The sequence below is a fragment of the Chenopodium quinoa genome, unplaced genomic scaffold, assembly GCF_001683475.1.
Source record: "Chenopodium quinoa cultivar QQ74 unplaced genomic scaffold, ASM168347v1, whole genome shotgun sequence".
NCBI classification, from domain to species: domain Eukaryota; kingdom Viridiplantae; phylum Streptophyta; class Magnoliopsida; order Caryophyllales; family Amaranthaceae; genus Chenopodium; species Chenopodium quinoa.
Window position 1 is genome coordinate 1,376,240 of NW_018744501.1, and position 20,864 is coordinate 1,397,103.

The following is a 20,864-nucleotide window of genomic DNA, read 5'->3' on the forward strand; positions in this document are numbered from 1 at the left end:
TTTATTTTTAAAACATTTTAGTTAGGGATAAAGTGCTACCCTGGATGGCGTTTTACCCCTGACTGAAGAACAATGAAATAAACTGAAGTGAAGTAGCAGTTTTTACCCGATGCAAAAACTCCAGTGTGGTTGGCGTTTTACCCATATGCAAAAACTCCAGCGTGGTTGGCATTTTATGAAGAAGACAAAACGCCCTCCACGTTGGCGTTTTACCCTTTGGATTTTTTTTTTTTACATTTCAGTTAGGGGTAAAAACGCCATCTACGGTATGTAGCCTTTTACCCATAACTGAAATGTTTTTAAAAAAAATTTGCCAGGGGTAAAACGCTAACCTGGATGGCGTTTTACCCTCAGGCTTAGTTTGGTTAATAGTTTTGTTTGATAATTAAGCTAGATTGGTAATTTTTCCTTTTATCTTATTAAGTAAATTAGAAAAGAAAATCTTTTTTTTGCCATATTCTTTGGTCAGCTTTCAACAATTCTAGTTTATTGGTTTAGCTTGCTTTCCGTTGGCTTTAAATATGACATACTCGTATTGACATAAACGTAGTAACATGGGTGATCAACTTATAAATGATTATTTAGTTACTTTTATTAAGAAGGATGTCTTCTTACAAGTTTCTGATGAAAAAATTATTGATCGCTTTCAAAATATGAAGACTCGAAGGATGCAAGTGTAATTTTAACTTAATATTTATGTAATTTTTTTTCATCATTTTGAATTGTATGACTAAGTATTTTTTGTATTTTGAAATTTTAAAATTAAGTATTAACCAATTTGTGTGTTTGAGTTTTTTTTTTTTTTTTTTGTTAAGATTTTTGTCAAATTATATTATATCCATAATCCGTCCCCCCAATTTGAAAATCCTGGCTCCGCCACTGGATGCATCTTCCTCGTACTCCGATTGCGTAGAACCAAAACCAGAAGCGTAGCTTCAATAATAGGCTCCAATGCAATTTGTTTCTGTTTGCCTCTTTTGAGATTGGACTTCGCCTTAACAGCAACACCTTTTGAATTACCAGCATCCCCTTCCGACGTTCTAGACTTTGAACATGACTACCAAGTACCATAACAAAACAAATAACCATTGTCAGCTTACATATTAAAGAAAATATCCACAATTTTAATAGTTGAACTCCATAGGAACACTCACCCCCATCCGTTTCCAAGAAAAATTCCAAACTACAAACTTATTCCTCATCGTCTTCTTCTGTTTTTAACAAACCCTATTTCAAAGACAAAGTAAAGACATTTTTATTTGAAGATAAATTAACAGAACTACAATTCACCCAACATCAGATGCATCATTACAACCATAATTGGCACCCATGCATCATTCTGAATAATAACTTTATAGATACATAATAACATTATCTTAATCAGCAACACCCAGCAACTCAGCATGTGCAAAAGCATTTATCAACACCAGCATTTCAATATAAACCAAAGGCATGTACAAAACCAATTCAATCCTTGCTACAATAAAAAAAAAAAAAAAAAAAAAAAAAAATCAACTACTATGCAACTGAATATTAAAGGGAATTAAACGACCATTTCCATATAGCTCAATGTCAACACATGTGCAGAACCATTATAAATCTAATCAAACAGTATGCAATGGAAGTTCTATCACACTCATACTTCCAACCCCTGTGCACATTACAGGCTTTATAGCTTATTCTCCCCAAATGATCCCAACCTCTCTCTAGCTCTAGTATTTATTCATTTATTTGTTATTTGTGTCAAAGATGGACTGAATATGCTATTGCTTAGCACTAACCTGGTGACTCTTAAGGATTAACCACGACCACACACCGATTAACCACCACATCAAAATTAATTACTATAAAAGGATCACAAAAAAACTATATTTCTTTGCACATCTTGTTAGAATCACTGATCAATGGGGTCCAAGAGCTATATGTATCCGTCAGTCAGAAAAGTATCAATTGTAAACAAATCTGAGATTAATCTAAGCACAATATCAACTTTTGGCTATGTTCATTAAGCAACAATAACTTTATTATGCAAGAAACTTGCTCAATTAGGCAATTTGATGGTATGACTATGTCATTTTCATTAAGGGGTCCATTATCAATTTACCATAGTAGTGTACCAAGATAAACCAATATTTTTACCAATAGAAGTCAGTGTATCAAAAACTTCAGAATGTGATTAAAGAATATCTAACATATACAAACCCCTCCCTCCACCAACCCATTTCATATCCAAAGGTATTATTATCTGCAGATTTAGATGTTATTCTGTAATTAAGGCAAGATTGTAGTATTATACAAGTAGTAGGTATGCTAGCAATATAGCACTAGCACATGGATGAATGGTAAAATATGTATAATGGGAGTAATACTCCATAAAATATCAAGATTCAGATATTCTGAATGGAAATCAATTGTGAAGATTGCAAGATCAAACCATATACTGTAAACAATTGAAACTCAGGACCAACTCCTATATTCCAGTTAATATATAAACCCAATCAAATCAAACAACAATATGAAATGTGATTTTAGCTGGCTAGCACACCCAACAACCCAACATTCATGGCCCTAAGCATAAGTGGGTTCAAAACGTAAACCACAAATTCAATTTAAATTTGAACAATTAAAATAGCCACACTCATAATCACATTTTTTAAATTTGAACAGTTAAAATTGCCACATTCATAATCACCTTCTAAAACCACAAATTCATTTAAAAGAACAAATTTTTCAAGCTAGCCAATAACCCAATTTTAAACCCTTAACTCATCGGCATTATAAAACCCTAACAAACTCAGTATTCAAAAGTCGAAATGCACACTTAACAAAAATCCAATAAACAAACTTGCATTTTCAAATAAACCAAAAGTCGAAATCAATTGTCAATGGAAACCAACAAAATTAACCCCCAATTCAATCTCCTTCTTAATTGCCCTAACCCTAAAATTTCGAGGTTAAATACAATAGCGTCTAACAAACAAACAAACCAATTCTATATCAGCGCTATCCTAAAGTTTCGACTTACCCACAAAAATGATTCACCGCCCTTTTGCTTCAAATTTTCACGAGGACAACCACTCCTTGAACGAATGAATCCAACAACTTGGCACCACCGAGAATGATAATTAGATAATTACCAAGTTTCCAACTCAAACTCCACAGACGAAGATGAAGCGTATAGGTAAAGACAGAGCATAGAAATGAGGGAGAGAGGACAAAGAACGGAGCGACAGGAGAGAAAGGACAGGGAAAGGAGAAAGGAGAAAAGAGAGAGAGTGAGAAGTATTTGAGGCTAAAATAATAGCAATAAAGTCCAAAAGACTAAAGGTGTACAAATACAATAAGCCATCAAATTCCCTAAAATGCCAGTCACCAGCTACATTAGAATCTCAATCTACTCATCTAGCAATTGAGTCATCGACATTTCTTTCCTCTTTCACAGTTTTACGCAATCGGACTCCACCTCCACCTCCACCTAAAACCCCCACTTTTTCTCTCTCCTCCATTGAAGCCTGCTCTAAATTCTCCATTGATGCACCTTCTCAGCTTTCTCTCCTCCATTCAACCACTTTCTCAGGTAACATGCTCTTTTTATTCAATCATTGAACATCAATTAATTGATTATTTTAATCATTGAATATCAATTTATCGTTGATTTAATTGCTAGTATAGTCAATTTAGGGTTCATCTAAGGTGGACTGATCACTTTGTTCCTGTTATAGAGTTGAATTATTGAAAGACGCCATTTTTTTGTTTGAGTTGAAGATGTGGCGCTACTTACCAAAAGCTTTGCTCAGCTACAGACGACTCAATTTATGTCAAAATGTGGTAATTTTCTATATATATGTTTACTTTTTTATATTGTATTCTTCAGACTTTTCTGCTTTCTAAACCGTTACCTTGTCAAACACTCGCATTTTTTCTCGGGTTTAGTATTGCCATGGTAATAGGCACATGTTTATTTTTTTCTTACATATTTACGTACAAATTCATTCCCACTGTCGCAATTATTACTATTTACCAAATGGGCCCATCAGGATACTTGAAAATTGGTTATGGAAATTGAAATATGTGTTAAGATATTGTCACATTGGGGGTTGTAATGAATATTTCTCTATTGATGTTTTTGACCAGTTTGATCATGGAAATGGGTCTTATTTTATGGCCTTTAACGGTGCTTCTCGAGGTTTGGTCGACAGTTATAATCGTGGTTCCGTCTTTGATACATATTCAACATCTTGCACTAAGATGGTTGAAAATGATACAAAAGTAAATTCAGTTTCTGACATGTTGGTTGATTCATTTGGGAGGCTGCATACGTATTTGCGAATTTCCGTCTCTGAACGTTGCAACCTTAGATGTCAATACTGCATGCCAGCTGATGGGGTGGAGCTCACTCCTGGCCCTGAACTACTCTCGAAAGATGAAATAGTGCGATTGGCAAGTCTATTTGTCAATTGTGGAGTGAATAAGATACGTTTGACCGGAGGGGAGCCTACAATTAGGAAAGATATTGAGGATATTTGCTTGCAACTGTCTGAATTGAAGGGATTGAAAACACTGGCCATTACAACCAATGGACTTACGCTTGCGAGAAAACTGCCAAAGCTCAAAATGTGTGGCCTTAATGCAGTGAATATTAGCTTAGATACATTAGTGCCTGCAAAATTTGAATTCATGACTCGGAGGAGAGGGCATGAAAAGGTTATTGAGTCAATCAATACTGCTGTTAACCTTGGTTATGATCCAGTTAAGGTATATTTTTCATCTTTAAATATGAATATTATCCCTACCTCTTTATTTTATGTTTGTTCATTCTTCACTATTGCTTTTTCAGGTGAACTGTGTTGTCATGCGCGGGTTTAATGACGATGAGATTTGTGATTTTATTGAATTAACACGTGAGAAGCCTATTAATATTAGATTCATCGAGTTCATGCCATTTGACGGAAATGTTTGGAATGTCAAGAAACTCGTGTCTTATTATGAGATCATGGATAGAGTGGTATGTCTATCGTATGCAATTTTGCCTATTTTGAAGAGCGTTTATGATTCATACTCTTTAAATCCTCATCTCCTCTATGTTTCATTGGTTACTCGTAAATTACAGGTCAATAAATTTTCTGACTTGAAGAGACTAAATGATGATCCAACAGACACAGCAAAGAATTTTCGGGTTGAGGGACATCGTGGAACTGTTTCCTTCATCACATCAATGACTGAGCATTTTTGTGCTGGCTGCAATCGGTTGCGACTTTTAGCTGATGGGAACCTGAAAGTTTGCCTCTTTGGGTCTGCAGAGGTAATTGGCTCCATCATTTTGTTATTTTTTTTTCCTGAAAATTCATCGTGGGTTATATTCTGCCACGGGTTATATTCTGCCACTTCATTGGCGTTTAGTGTCTCCCTTCATTTGTATACGCTTTCCTGAAACTAGCAAAACTGCAAAAGTACCTTTTACCTTCCTTTGTTATTTTTTTTTGCAACTACTTCAAGGCATGTTCCTTTTACAACGACATGGTTAACATGTCTTTTTGAAGGCATTTGTTCTGCCGTTTAGTGTCTCCATCCATTTGTATGCTCTTTCATCTAACTAGCAAAAGTACCTTTTACCTATCTTTGTCAATTTTTTGCATCATACTTCAAGATATATTCCTTATCCAATGTCATGGCCGACTTGTCTTTATGAAGGCATTTGTTCTGTGGAATTATAAAGGGGTCTTGTTGAAGTGCATTGGGCAACTTTGAGTTAATGACTGAACTTAGCGAGCAATTTTTTGTTTGCACTAGCTTAAAAATAATTCCTATTATGATGGGGGTGAAAGATCCACTTTTCACTTTGGAGTTTAATGGACCAAAATTATGTTTCTCTTGATAATGTCTTTTATTTGAATATATTAAGTAGCCTGACTGAAATAAACCTACGTCACTGGCCAGAGAAAGAGAGAGGAAGAGAGGAGGGGGGGGGGGTGGCTCCTCCCAAGCCATTAATGAACCTCGTTTTGTCTCACATAGAATCATGATTTTCAAGATCAGAAGGCTGAAGTAAACAAATAGAGAAGGTAGGTATCTCCTTGTCTTGAGCCTCATCAGTCATAACCCATCTCCTAGGATGACCATCTACCAACTCTGGAAAAGTCAAGGTGGAAAGACCACTATTACACCTCCTCTACCTAAAAATAAGAAAGAGTTTTCTGTCAATAACTTTATCCTGTAATTTCAATACCCCACTTAAGCCTTCTTATAACATGAAAATATAGAATGAATTCTAAAATTTCTTCCCTTGTGAAGAACTTCTACCATCGTGTTCAGCACCAGATATAAGTCTACTCTTCGCAAAAGCTAATCTTTTTGAGAAAATTTTGTCAGGAAGAAACTTGTCCATTGTATTAGGAAGAACTTTTGGCAAGATCTTGTAAAATACAAGTGTGCAATTGATCGGTGTAAGGTGTAAAGTTGTAAGCTTGAAGCTATTGAAGCATATTTTCTTGTCACATCCACAAAGAAATTGGGAAAAAGGAACCACCATGAAACTATATAGATCTAGGGACTTCTTGGGCTCCATATTTTAATAAATCATTAATATGGCAAGGCCTTTCTAAGAATTTTTTGTTGGCTCAAACGATCAAGCTTTACTCTAATCCGTCAAGCTTTGGGCAATTTACAATCTCATTGTAAAAAAATTGGTAGGAGGAGAAGTGGAGAGCTCATTTTAAACTAAGCTTTTATATTAATTTCTCCACTTAACTAATCCCTCCGTTTTTTTTTTTAAGTGCATCACTTCTATTTTTGCACATCTTCATTTATTGTTTATATTACCACTCTCCTCACATGGTCCCCAATCCTACTTTTTTATTTTTTAGTTTTTATTATTTTCCTCCTCTCACATCGACATTTCTTTTCTATCATTTTATTATTTCCCAATAATTCCCAATAAACGATTACCCAAATATCTCTTTTCTATCATTTTATTATTTCCCAATAATTCTACTTGCACAATATTTTACTCCATTCACAACTTCCTAAAACTACATGTCTGTCAATCTGATGGACTTTTAAAAAACAGAAGGAGTAACTAAAGAACGGCTTGCTCCCCCTGTTGTAGTCCTCTTCTACTTCATAAATTTGATGAATGCTACAAATCTTCTGAAGAATAAAACCATCCAACTCTATTCTAGCCTTCATTCTTCTATTGATTTGCCTTAACTATCTGGTATCAATCTGTGAGGTAACATTAAAGGCCAAAATAATTTGCCAAAGACTCTGTATGGTAATTAGCTATTAGCTGATTAATATAGTTGATTGCTTGATTGTATTAACTGGTTCGACTAGCTGATTTGACTAGCTAGCTGATCGTGTAAAACTGTTTGGTAAATAGCTGTTTATTATTAGTTGTTTCAGTGTATTTAATATCCAAAAAGCTAGTTATTCAATAAGCTAATTTCAAAAAGCTCTTTTAAAGAGCTTTTTCTAAAAGAGTTTTTTGAGTCCAAAAAGCTCTTTTAATAAGCTCTTTACCAAACATTCAAATTAGCTTTTTAAAACGGTCAAACCTCTAATAGTGCTCAATAAGCTAAAAGCTTTCCAAAAAGCTCTTTACCAAACAAGGCCAAAGTAATCTAAGTAGTTATCCCTAAACTACTTAACTTTAGGTCACCAAATTTCTGTATGTTTTACATCAATTTTTTTTCTTAACAAAGTTGAGCTTCCTCATGACTATAAAATTACTCAGATGATCCATGGTCCATTACGGATAAAGAAGTCCTAGTATACTTAACCTAAGGGGCATTCCTGACTACTTATGAAGACTTCAACAAGGTAAAATAATAGGACTTAACTCTTGACCCTCCCATTGATCTAATTTGGGAACTTAAGTATATACTTCCTTTGCTGTTTTTTACTTGTAAATTTTCTGTTTTTCACACTTGCCAATGCATAACTTCAATCGTCGATATCTTTAATTATGCATTTTTAAAAAATTTATTAAAATTAAATTTTATTAAAGTACAACATTCAGACGAATCCAACAAGATCCCATGTTTTCTGAAAGTATAAATTGCAGTGAAGTAGAGTGTGTGAATAGTGTACACTGGAGAAATGTTGCAAGTTTAAAAAAAACGGAGGAAGTAGAAACATGTCTAACGCAGAATCTATATTTCAGAATTCAGACAAGGTGAAGTTAAGGTCTCAAGAGGAAATCCCCTAACAACCCAACATACTATCATAAATGCAGGCCCATAGCCAGGCCTCAAATGCTTTTTTCAAATAGTTAATGTGCCTTTTTTTCCTAGAAGATGTGCATTCTGCTTGTAATTATCTTAATCTCCCACCCTTTACCAGCCTGTGGGATTTTATTTGTAAAAAAGTATTGACCACACCTAAAAACATGGTTTCAAATCTTTGTTGCAGTTGTGATCACAATAATGGTCGTGGAATGGTTTGCGCTTGTTGTGGCCTTATATCACAGTCAATGGTAATTGGTAAGCTAAGAGAACCATTACAATGCCATCGCGATGTGGCTGAGATTTAATTCCATGCATGCCTAAAACTATTAGTATCACTAATTACGATATACCCCATTGGCCCTCCCTGTAGGCTCCTTGACCTAAAAATTTTGAGCCATTGATCAGAAAAAGCGCTTAGAATTCAAGTACTGTGTAACTATTTGCTGACACCAAATAAAAAGCCCCAAATTATCAAATAAATGTATATTCTTATGGATTTTTTAAAATAGTGGATTTATGTTTTATGCTTTGGAGTAGGAATTTATAAAAATAAAAAAATAAAAAACTTATCACACCAATGATAATAAAAAATATTTTAAAAAAAAAAAAATCGTTGTAAGTTTGTAAGGGATGCATAATCTGCTAGTCTACTATTATTCCAATTCGTCTTGGTGGTACCTGCTACTTTTATTCTTAGAAGTGCTAATCTAATATTCTGATTATTAAATTATTACAGTCTAGTTGGTCTTCGTTCCTAAATTTAAACCCCATTTCTAGGAGAGGAATTGTAGTAAGTGTTGTTGATTAAATTTTTATGAAAAAAAAAAAAAAAAATTCATTAGTTGGAATAATTAATAATTTTAAGGGGAAGTGAGAGAATATATAGTGGGATTTTGTTGATTAAAATATTAAATATATAATTAAAAAAAAAAAAGTCACTAGTTAGTGGACCCCACCCAAATAAGAAACAAAGCTACTAATTAAGGATAAGAAATTTGAGTGAAATAGGACATAGTTTGGGAACAAAAGGATTATTATATATGTGATAATGATTGTAATTAATTTTTAAAACTAGAGTTCATCTAACTTGTTCAATGTTGAACCTATCTAATGTTACTTAGATGAATATGAACTTATGTCACTTCAGGGGATTAGAGGCTTAGATCATTACTTTTTACATCCCAATAAGTGGATCTAATTAATATGGGCGCGCAACAGTTGATCACTGTCTTAATTAAAGGAAAATAACAGACTTTAAATTGGCTTTCGAAATTAGGCTACGATGACAAACTATGCAAACGGTTGTTATATATAGTGTAATACCTTGTAGAGGATAAAGAAAATTAGTGGATGGGATTCGTATTCTTACAGCTCTACAGGGAAATAAATATCTATTCTGATTCTTCTGTCTCTAAATTAGTTTATTTTATTGGAGGGGGGGGGGGAGTGTGAACCTAATAGATTTAATGACACCATTAAGAAGACCAATTAAAAATAATTATACAGATGAGATGGAAAAGAGAGAAGTGAGGAAAGAGAGGGATTACCAAGATCAGACTACAAGACCTATGGCCTATGGGACAGTCGAGGCTCTAGTATTGAAAAACAGAACTTGGTGTTCCTTTGTTGACAAGAAAAGTTCATACCAATCATTGTTTACCAATGTCATTGAGATCTAGAACCTTTTGATTGAAAACTTTGATAAAATATACTTTTAAGCTCTCTCATAACTTCATAAGCATTGGTAACTTCTTACTTGGGTGTTGGTCAGCCGCTTTGATATGCCTCTTTCTATGGTTATCAACCATCTCTTTGGTTACCTGGGCAGAAATGGTTCCTTTTAGCAAAAAGCTGAGTTTACTGTCTTATCACAACATATCGCCTAAAACTCTATGCAATGAGAAGTGTCTGAACAAACGTGGGACTGAGGGAGTAAGCAATTACACCTGTCACTTCAAGAAAAAGGACCATGGTGCTACTTATATGAATATTGGAATCATCTAAGTCTGCAGGCCGGCTTACGAAAACATAACGTATTACTTAAGCAACCCCAAATTCCTAGGCTTTTTTTACCTGTTGAATATGTTCATAAGATTGAGATTGGTAAGTATTGGGCAATTGGTCAAAGTGCTTTTGGAGCAAAGGTTCATCATCAAAGTCATAACTTGCATGTTCTAATTTTCTAGTCTTTGACGTGCTTTGATTTTCCTTGTCCACTCTATATATAGGCTTAATTGCAATCATTAATGATTTTTTTTAGTGCAGGTGAGCTTAAGAGACCCTATCCGCAGTGGTGCTGATGACAATGAGCTCATGGAAATAATTGGAAGAGCGGTATGTTCTAATATCTCAGCTCCTCTCTTTCTGATGCATGTGACTCCTATAGTCAATTAGTCATACTTCTGGTAAGAAGTTAGGTGACTGAAGCAAGTTGCACCCTCTGCTTCTGGAAAAGTTGTCTTATAGAAGAATTTATATATTTATAAGAAATTATGTGTTATTCTGATGTAGGTGAAAAGGAAAAAAGCTGCTCATGCAGGAATGTTTGACCTTGCAAATACGGCTAATAGACCGATGATACGTATTGGTGGCTAAGGCTTGGTGGTGTATCTTCATTCAGAACCCTCAGGTACCTTGCAAAAACCTGAAGATCTTGTTTGTTTCGTACTTCATGATTTCCCTTGTTAGGTAACATAGGTTTTACAGGAAAAATCTGATTATTAAACTTTTGATAAATGATATTGATAGATATATCACTTTTCTTGTGACAGGTCTTAGTTAGACTTATTGATGTATCAATATCTACAATAGATGTTAAAGCTGAAATTTATACTTGGCAATCATAAGCCACATTTTGTTTTACTCTGATTCTGGATTTTAAATCTTCTGCCAGCTTTAATTTCTCATAGCATATCTTTTTCATGAAAGATAAGTCATGCTCAACTTAATGCATTTAGCGTGACATGCCAAAGTACCAAACTTCTTCTTAAATGTATATAATCAGCAATAAATATGTTAGTTTACTCTTTTACTGACAGCAAAGTAGATTAGGGCTAGATGATGATAACCCAACACATTTAGTTTAATTTATAATATAGATTAATAGAGTTATTTTTGCACTGCAATTTGCGGGCATGGTCTACAGACAAGTTGTCAAGTTACTGCTTGCTGATATCTTAGTTGGTGTATGCTTAGAGCAGCAATTTTATTTATTTATTATTCATTATTTGTTTTTGTTATTTTTTTTCCTAAGTTTTTGTTATCTAAAGCTTGCCTACTTAACAAGTTAACATAGTCATATTTCGTATGATATATGAAAGTTGGTAATGATTCTTTTACTGCTCAAAAAATAGTTTTTCATGCTGAAGGACGTGTAGGGAGCTATAAATTTTTTCGCTGCAGTTTGCTTTTGTGTAAGAAAATTAATATGGTTATCTGCTGTCTGTCTCTCGCTCTCTACCAAAATGAGAATTAGAAGCCAAATTAGCTGGAAATCATCATTCACTGCAATTTATGAGGGGATTGTTATTTTCCCTGGCATATGAAGTTGAAACAACACGATGGTGAAGAATCTAAAATAAGTAGGAGCTTTATTACTTTAACCAGAAATCTACTGTTATATGCTCCTTTTTTTGTGGAATGTTTATGTGAAAGTAAATTCACTTGTAGTGCTACGATGGATTGATATTGTAGAATTCACTTCATGTTTCATTTGTTCTAGGAGCTCTGGTTGATATTCTTATAGTTTTTTTTTTTTTTTTTCCTCCTTTCCTGACTAAAGTCTGCCTTGCAACCATTTTACATTTCATTGAAATTTTTGTTGGATGGTTGAGGGTTTAGGGTTTAACCAAGTCCGAATAACATAGGTTGAGGGTTATAGAGTTTCTTTTCAGTCAGTAATTAAACATACTAGAGTTCCTTCACTATACGTTCATAATAATATGAATTTGATAAGGTAATTGTTAAAGGAGTACCTTTTAAAAGGTGCATGTTCACGTATATAGGGTGTATGACATACAGGCATCAATAGAAAACAATACATGAAAATTACAGATGTAATGATTTGCCTTGGATAGATTTTAAATTTAAACAATTATGTAAAGTTTTTCACTTTTGTTGTTGGAATTTAAACTGCATTTTGTATGAAGTAATTTCTTGATTCTATTAATGCTCCTTGCCTATTGGTCTTTATGGGATTGATCAATCTTCCTCCCTCAATTGATATGTCAATTGTGCGCCATTATTATTGAACTTTTTGGTTATATTTTTAGTCATTTGACCCTTAATTTTCCCTTGATGATTGTTATTCTTGCAGAATCAGGTATAAGTGAACAATGACCATTCTTTCTCAAGTACAAGTTGATCTGCTCATCCTATACTTTGGTTATGATGTGTAGCAGGATCATGGCACCAGGCTGGAGACTGGAACATCATGCATTTGGTTCACATATCTGAAATGTGAAAAGCTTCACTGTCGCAAGACCTTTTATTTTGTATACCCAATACCTTAACATAACATAGCAGCAGACTCGTGGTTCATAAGAACGAGTTTGGAATTGTAATTACAAACAACACAATTCTCAGTATCAAATAATAAATTTGTTGTATCCCCTGTATTTCACTTTCTTATTTTCAGCAAATTAAATTGCTACATATGAAATTTCATCAACCATACAGGTTAACATACAGCAAATCTGCAATGTTGCACTAGAAATTAGCAGATATCATTTACCGTATAAAGTCTGTAATATCGTCTACAGTCGTTTGTGACTATAAAATTAGATAATCGGGACGAAAAGAAGAAATTTCCAAAGCGGAATACACCTCACTAACATGTGTACCAGGAAAAAAAGGTACATATATCTAACTTGTCCCTTAGTGAAACATGCCAAGCTGTAATCTCACTATAGATCCCACTTACTCCACCACCCAACCTAGCATTCAGTTTATTCACCAAATCATTTAAACCCCTTCAAATTATATCATTAATCCATCTCTTTATGTAACCACATTTTCTCTCTCTTCTTTCTCTCTCTAACTCTATCACATTCTTAGCAGCATTCAGTTCCCTTTTAACATTTAATGGCCTCCTTAAACCTACCCAAAATACTTCTAAATCTCACCATCTTTTACATAACATGCTGCAATGCTTACAGAACACATAAAACTACAACATTTAAGCTGTCAACTATAGCAGCTGAACCAAGTGTACTACCATACTCTCCTCTTTCTTCTGTTTCCCCTGCATTATCACCTGATATTACTCCTCTGTTTCCTACTACACCAACCTCTGCCTCGAACCCGCCTTCATCGGAATCTTCACTTCCGATCATTCCTTCAAGTCCAAGCCCCCCTAATCCTGACTCCCTCTCTACCCCTAATCCTGATTCATCACTGCCTTCCTCCATGTCCCCTACATCATCCATGATACCGGAATCCTCTGCTTTCACTTCAAAACTATCTGTTGTACTGAATTCTGCAATGGTGATTCTTGCTTTCATTGCTTTCTGGTGAATTCAGCTTCAAGGTACTTTAATGGTGTAATACTGCACCACGCCACTTTGTATTTTTTTAGCTTACTTTTGATAAAGTTGGTATATATTTATGTTAATTACTTAAATGATTGAGTTGTATTACATTGTACTGTATCTCTTGCAATAATTTCTTAATGTAGGATGATAATTTATTTGAAGTTACTTGATTAGTTTATAGAATTTATTGTACTAAATAATAACAAGGGGGACAAACTTTTTTGTTATTTGGTAGAAGTGGAAGAGATTGATGAATTATGAAATTGAATGAAACCTTTTTTTGTATTTTTTTTGGTTTCAAAAGGTGAATGATGAGGCAATAGTTAGTGTCTTTTTTATGTGCTAATTCAATGGAAAAGCTGTTTCTTTTCTTAATTATTATTACTTTCTTAGTCTCCTCCAAAAAGCAACTGATAAATTTGCTTTTTGAGGTTTAAAATGAAAAAAAAGGAGGTTAAAAGCATCTTTACTGTTAATTGTTAAATCACAAGACCTCTCTAGGAATTATTTGGGCTATATGCTATGAAAGTGTTAGGTATGACTTCACATCCGGTGAATAATCTAAGTACTAACTAGGTAGAGTTTAATACAGTCCTGATCTCGGTGTATTTTACTCTTAAGAAAAATAAAAATAAAAACGAAGTCATACCTAGTACATCATTTGAAAACTGAAGTATGAAGTATGAAGATGATCGAGCATATATCGTATGATTCGTATCCATCCTCACTGGTCTTATTCCTCCATTTGAATGAAGTTGTCGATTTTCTTAACATAGTTATAATTATAAACTCTATTATAATTTTAAACTCCAATTATATTAACTGATAAGTGTTGAAAAGTATATGACAACTATTGCTAAGGGTATACACAGATATGCAACAGCAATGCCAAACGTTCATTGTTGGGGGAATGACAAGTTATTTAATTCTTCAGTATAAATTTTATATTCTAGAGTACATGACGTTAAACCTGTACTAAACACTAGCCAGTCAGCTGCGGAATGTTATCAATTACTCCATGAAGTATATGACTCGTATTTGCTGGCTTTAGCATTTTGCTTCTCTGAATCATCTTGGTCTTCCAATAGTCGACTGAATACAATCCAGCAGTAAAGCTTGTCTATCAATTGTTGCTAAAATCTACTTCCATCAGTGTGTAATGGCAGCAGCCCGCCTGCAGCTGCTCATAAGTGCATTTGCAAAGCCGTATCATACCCTGGATTGTGCGGGATTTGAACAATGTGACATGTAATAGTACTTTTAGAGAGGCGACTTAAAATAGGTTACAATTAAAATTAGACATTGAATAGAAAGCAAAAATATACCATATCATTATTATTATTATATAAAGATATATGAATACAAGCTGCAATTTCACAATCTGACAAAATATTCGAGAATATGTACCCTACAGTAACATATTATACAACCTAGTAGCATAATCCTTATCTTAATCTAGATTTCAGATCAAACCTATGCCTGCTGGAACAAAACTGTGTTCTAGATGTGCTAATATGTTCATATGATGTCAGTTTACTTCAGAGGTTGGCTGCTCGAAGATAAATTGAACAATTTACCCAGATTAACACCCTTGAAAATTTGGTAGTCAGCGTTCTTTTTCTTGGGGGAAATATCGACGATTGACTTCTTAAGCATCTTACTCTCCTCCCTGAGGATTTCCATGGCTACACTTAGCTGCCTAATCGCCTCACGTTTCTGCTCATCTTTTTCTGCAAGTGCATCCTTCAGCTGCCTAATTGCCTCTTTTTTCTCGGTATCTTTTTCTACAAGTGCATCAGTCAGCTGCCTTATCGCATCTCTTTTCTCCAAGTCTTTTTCTATCAGTGCATCCTTTAGCTTCCTAATTGCCTCGTGTTTCTCCTCATCTTTTTCTACAAGTGCATCCTTCAGGTGCCTGATTGCCTCTTGCTTCTCTTCATTCTTTGTCTGCCCGTTCTCTTTTTTTATATCTTCTCTCAACTTCGCTAACTCAGACTTTGCCTCCTCAAATTGCCTTGCAACTTCTATGTTTTCTTCCTCTTTTAGAACAAGTGCATCCTTCAAGTACCTATTTTTAGTCTCTGCTTCTTCCTCAAACTTCATTAACTCAAATTTTGCCTCCTCAAACTTCTTCGTTACCTCAATTACCTCATCCGCTTTCTTCTTCACCAGTTCCTTTTGTTTCATGTTCTCTACCTTTAGACTCTCCATTTCGTCCTTTAACTTTGTCACCTCGTCAAATGGTACTAATACTTCACTAGTTTGCTTCATCACAACAAACAAATTATCTTCCTTAACTGCAGCCATTTCGTCCCTCATCTCCCGCAGCTTACTGATATTGTCTGACAACTGCTTTACTAACTCCTCTTTTTCCCCATCTTTCTGCTTGATAATGTTGTTCTGATTCTCATTCTCTTCTCGCAATCGATCCAATTCATCCCTCAGTTTCATCAGCTCATCATAACTAGCCCCACCAGAAAATGGCTTTGCTGTCTCCTGATCAATTTGCACAACTTCATCTTCATGATCAGGATCATCTATTTCAGACTCAGCAAACTCCTCAGAACTGTATGTCGCCTCAGCAAAGCTATCAAAAGATTTAACTGAGTTAGTAGCAGAGTCAAGCACATATTCGTATTCCTCCTTTGGTAGTGAGAGTGAACTTCTCAAGGGGGACCTAACACGAGCACCACGATCACTCTTAAGTAGATCGTATCTTTCAGCTAGTGATCTGTGAGCCCGATAAAAGTCCTCCACCATGCTTATAAGCTCTGGCCTTTTCTTGTAATACATCTCTGCACGCTGTGCAAAGGAATCAGCATCTTGCTCTATTAGCTTCATCATTGAATCTGTCTTCTCATTGAGCTCTGTCATATTAACAGCAATACAAATAAGAACAGCAAACGTGAATTAACTCATTGTGTATATTCTACACTATGCCAATTCACTATATACAAGAGTAACAAGACAATAACAACATCAAATGTAGCACAAGGATCTGATAACATTGATCTATAAACTGATTTAACTTGCAACTGTTGATTAAAAGAGTAATTAACATGCTAATAATCATAACGCAACCTCTACTGCAAGCATTTTCATGTGTGACTCCATATACTAACTCACTCCAATTACATTTCTAGTCATGACACACACAAAAGGTCATTCTATCTTGAATGATATAAACTTTTATGAAACTAAAGCGAAATGGGTGGCTAATAGTGATAATTCCTATTTTTAATTAGAGTATTTATCTCAATAACTTAACCAAATCATATTACAAATACACTATCCTTTTCAAATAGTACCAAGTGATCCTTTGGAGCCACATTTAAATCTTACAAACGTTTGTAGTAAAGATGATAAATTATTCATTCGGATCAAATTCACTTCAGGTCATACCGTCATATTCATGTACTCGATGAATTTTTTGTAAGACAATCCTCATCCAATCAAAAAAAATTTAGAGTCGACAAAGTATATATTTTAAGATAATGTAAAGGAAAACTCCTAATCCTAAACAAGGAACAAGTTTGCACATTTGCTAGTGATAACTGAAACCAACAAAAGTGAAGAAAAAAAAAAGATGACATGAAAAAGAAAGAGTGGACCGCCAAATAAATACATAATGCACTATCCTCCTTATGTTTAAAAGTTTGAAGCAGACAAGACAATTACATCATTTTCTTTGTACAAAAATAACAATTTTAAACAACCATACTTCTATTCAAATTAACAATAGATCGGTCGGTCATAAAGTCAACACTCCACTAGTCTCAATTTTTAAATTCACAACTTTTGTACATTTTTTTTAAAAAACCTCCAACGGTCGAATTCAACATTCAATTACACTAAAGCAATATTCTGTACATAACTTGTTAGTAACACAACATTTGTGTGCTATGATTCATGTACATAACTTGTCAGTAATTAATTACTCGTATTAAGTAACATTATGAAATTAATTAATTATGCATCCTTGCTCCTTAGTTTAAGCAGGATTATGAGCTACTTAATACTTAATTACTCAAAATAAGGTTCGGCACGAGTATTTTGTGACACTCTCATCCAAGAATTTAGGGATTACGCGATATATTAAAAAGAACCCGAAACTAAGACTGATTGACCGGGGACCGGAACCTGTTTAGACTCTTTCCCTACTACGTTTAATTACTTTGATGGAACTTGTTTTGATTTAATATTTTGCTCTCTCGTCTTTCCCCTCTTAACAACAGAGTGATTGACCGGGTAAGTGATTATTGTAATGACATAAACATCAATTCATCAAATATCTGGTAATTATAATGAACTGCATTGAATTTATATACTTCATTTATCTAAGTAACCTACTACCAGCCTTGAATAAAAACAGGCCACATTTGAATTTAATTGTTTATATAAATTAAATTGACAATTAATTTGAGTAAGACTTGTTGACTGAAACCATGATTTTTTTTTATTTTTTTTTTGGTGCAATGAATTACATAATTTTGTGATAGCATAAAACATAGAATATCACAGATTTTCAGAGAAACACATCAAGAATCAAGATTAATACACAAAAATAATTATTTGCCTAAAGATTGTGACTATCAAACATCAAATTATTTATACTCAGCAAAAAAAAAAAATTACAACAAAAAAAAGGACAATTCACCACAATTACTGTAAAACTTATAATCAAGAATCAAGATTTAATTTTCAAAATGTACAAACAGAGAATTCATAACCCAGAAATTATGGACTAACAACAAGAAAAAAAAAATGTAATCTTTATTACCCATATATGCTGAACCCAATCAACCCACTTATTGAAATACTCCTTCCGTCCCAAATTAATAGTCACGGGCTCACGGCCGAAAATATAATTTAAACCAGTAACGTTGACAACTAAACCCGAACATGAAAAAACATTACTGAAACCAAAATTAATGGTAAAAAAAGAACCTGTAACAGTAGATTCAAGCCAAGGAGAACACTTTGCACTATTGTAACTGTCAAACCACCAACAATGAGAAGATTGCTTCTTTGTCTCCATTTCTTTGTCTTTCGTCCTTCACTTTTTTTCCTCAATTTTCATCAAATAAAACAACAACAAACCAACTTAGCACAAGAATTCAATCAAAAAATATATATATATACCCATTTATCCAATTTTCTTACGAAAAAAATTCATTTAGATTAACAAGATTACAAAATAATTCAAGAAAAACAAGAAAATTATTCAAAAGGGAAAAATAAAATAAAAAATACCTGAAAAAAGAATGGCAGGAGGAGGAGCGTTCTTTAGTTTGTCTTTCTCTCTGTGTTGGTGTTTGAGTTGAGAGTGAAACAGGGGTTTTAAATTGAACGCAGTTTACAAGAAATTGGACTCTCGATTTTCGTTATTTTTTGTCAAATTCCAACATTTTTTAATGTTTTATGGCAAATGAGAATTTGACACGTGTAGGGTAAATGAAATCGTGTGGGATTTTTTTTTTTTTACCAAATCGTGTGGGATTTTATTTTATGGGATTTCTTTCCATAAAATTAAAAATATAATCTCTATCCCCATTTACAATTATGTGAGTCAAATTTTTAAAAGTTTGACAACAAATGACCACTTTTATATAAGAAACAATATAATCATTTTCCTAAAAAAAAAAAAACAACATAATTGTCGAAATTCGCATATAGTCGATATAGACATGTTTTAAACACGATTAAAATTCAAATGAATCTCCCGCAATAACAATTGAGAGAGGATTGGAACCTAAACACGCAGAATTGATCCCGAATTCATATTAGCCCAAAAGGTAAATTGAGTGGAACACCCAAAAGAAAAAAAATCAAATGAGGCTAATATATAGGGATATAGGAATTTTTTTTTTTTTAACAAGAAATTTTGTGTATTTAAAGGATATGTATTACTTTTCCCATCCCATTATAGAGTACTTTAATACTGTACTTTTTCATGGGCAAATTTAAAAAAAAAACAAAATTTCTCAATATACAGGTATAAATACATAGTCATATAATTACCTCGATGTTCTACAAAAATTGACAAATTTGACCTTATCACTGAACTGGTGTACATATACTTCCTCCATTTTTTTTGTTAACACGTTTTGATTTTTAAAACTATTCACAAGCCATACTTTAACTAATTACGATTGAACATAGTCGAGTGGAATCTTATTTAAATCATCTCAAATATAAATTTTATCTACTTTTTATAATTTTATTGTTGATAATCAGAGATATAAATCGTTAATATTATGCATAGGCAAACATAATAAAAGAAACGTGTCAACTAAAAAAACAGAGGGGATGAAGGATAGGGATAAAGAGGATAAAAGGGTGGGATAAGGATAGAGGATTAATAGGTGGGATAAGGATGAAAAAGACATTATCCTTTGTTTGGTATGAATTGGGGATTATAAGGGAATAAGTACAAAAATTACTTAACTACCCTTACTCATATTCCTCCTCTTTCTCCCTCCTTTCCTTAAAAATGTATTTAACCTCCTAAATTTTATCCTCATCCCTTATACCACCTCCCTTCGTGTAGGAAATTTTTCAAACTCAACTTTTGTGTCCCACTGTGTTCATGCTTTTAGGCATGACGACGCTCCAAGGGAAGGAAGCTAGAGATAAAAGAGTTGTCAACAAGTTTTAGGAACTTGTAAACCGTTCACGGGTGTGAAGGTTACACCCCATTCACAATCACGGAGATTGCTAACTCCATAGTGGTCCGGAACCATGACTGGATGTTCGGGGATGATGGTACGAATCCAACCTAAAAGAAATTGAACCCGCCCTAAATCAGCCTCTGCTTAATTCTTATGATATTCATGTGCGTTTTTCGATCAACATACATACATCAAATTAATCCTAAACCTGTTTAATCTACGTTGGCTGATTATTAATGCACAATCAAATCTAATATTGGTGATCACTTAAATTAAAATCAAATTAAGCCTAAATCAAATTATTAAATATCTTATTAGGTGTGATTTCAAGTACAAATTCCCTTTAAACCTACAAAAAGGGGTGTGATCAAGCAATAGCAACAAATCATGAATAATCAAGCAACGTATAATTGGCACAACAATGATCATCATAATAA

At 33.8% G+C, this 20,864-nt stretch overlaps 2 protein-coding genes and 1 long non-coding RNA gene across 11 annotated transcripts; 1 reads left to right on the top strand and 2 right to left on the bottom strand.

The window, feature by feature from the left end:
* Positions 1–573: 573 nt before the first annotated feature.
* Positions 574–3,149, bottom strand: LOC110697827. The gene is made up of 3 exons (XR_002506580.1): positions 3,026–3,149; positions 1,155–1,227; positions 574–1,057 (listed from the first exon to the last, which is right to left on the bottom strand). It is a non-coding gene; the product is annotated as an uncharacterized LOC110697827 (long non-coding RNA).
* A 203-nt stretch (positions 3,150–3,352) lies between these two features.
* Positions 3,353–13,917, top strand: LOC110697825 (GTP 3',8-cyclase, mitochondrial-like). 8 transcript variants are annotated; one of them, XM_021875222.1, is made up of 9 exons: positions 3,354–3,577; positions 3,766–3,828; positions 4,135–4,755; positions 4,838–5,005; positions 5,111–5,302; positions 10,491–10,559; positions 10,737–10,854; positions 12,541–12,546; positions 12,623–13,917. In XM_021875222.1, the coding sequence occupies exons 1-7, from the start codon at positions 3,533–3,535 to the stop codon at positions 10,818–10,820; spliced, it is 1,242 nt and encodes a 413-aa protein (XP_021730914.1). In that variant the 5' UTR covers positions 3,354–3,532; the 3' UTR covers positions 10,821–10,854; positions 12,541–12,546; positions 12,623–13,917. The 8 variants fall into 8 exon arrangements, 6 of the variants coding, with proteins under 6 accessions (XP_021730918.1, XP_021730914.1, XP_021730915.1 ...); XM_021875223.1 differs by having other exon boundaries at positions 12,626–13,917; XM_021875224.1 differs by lacking the exon at positions 12,541–12,546.
* Positions 13,918–15,097: 1,180 nt separating this feature from the next.
* Positions 15,098–19,838, bottom strand: LOC110697823 (protein NETWORKED 4B-like). Of its 2 annotated transcripts, none has more exons than XM_021875220.1 (3): positions 19,010–19,838; positions 18,704–18,815; positions 15,098–16,623 (listed from the first exon to the last, which is right to left on the bottom strand). In XM_021875220.1, exons 2-3 carry the CDS (start codon positions 18,792–18,794, stop codon positions 15,290–15,292), a joined length of 1,425 nt encoding a protein of 474 aa, XP_021730912.1. In that variant the 5' UTR covers positions 18,795–18,815; positions 19,010–19,838; the 3' UTR covers positions 15,098–15,289. The 2 variants fall into 2 exon arrangements, with proteins under 2 accessions (XP_021730912.1, XP_021730911.1); XM_021875219.1 differs by having other exon boundaries at positions 18,704–18,824.
* Between the last annotated feature and the right edge of the window lie 1,026 nt (positions 19,839–20,864).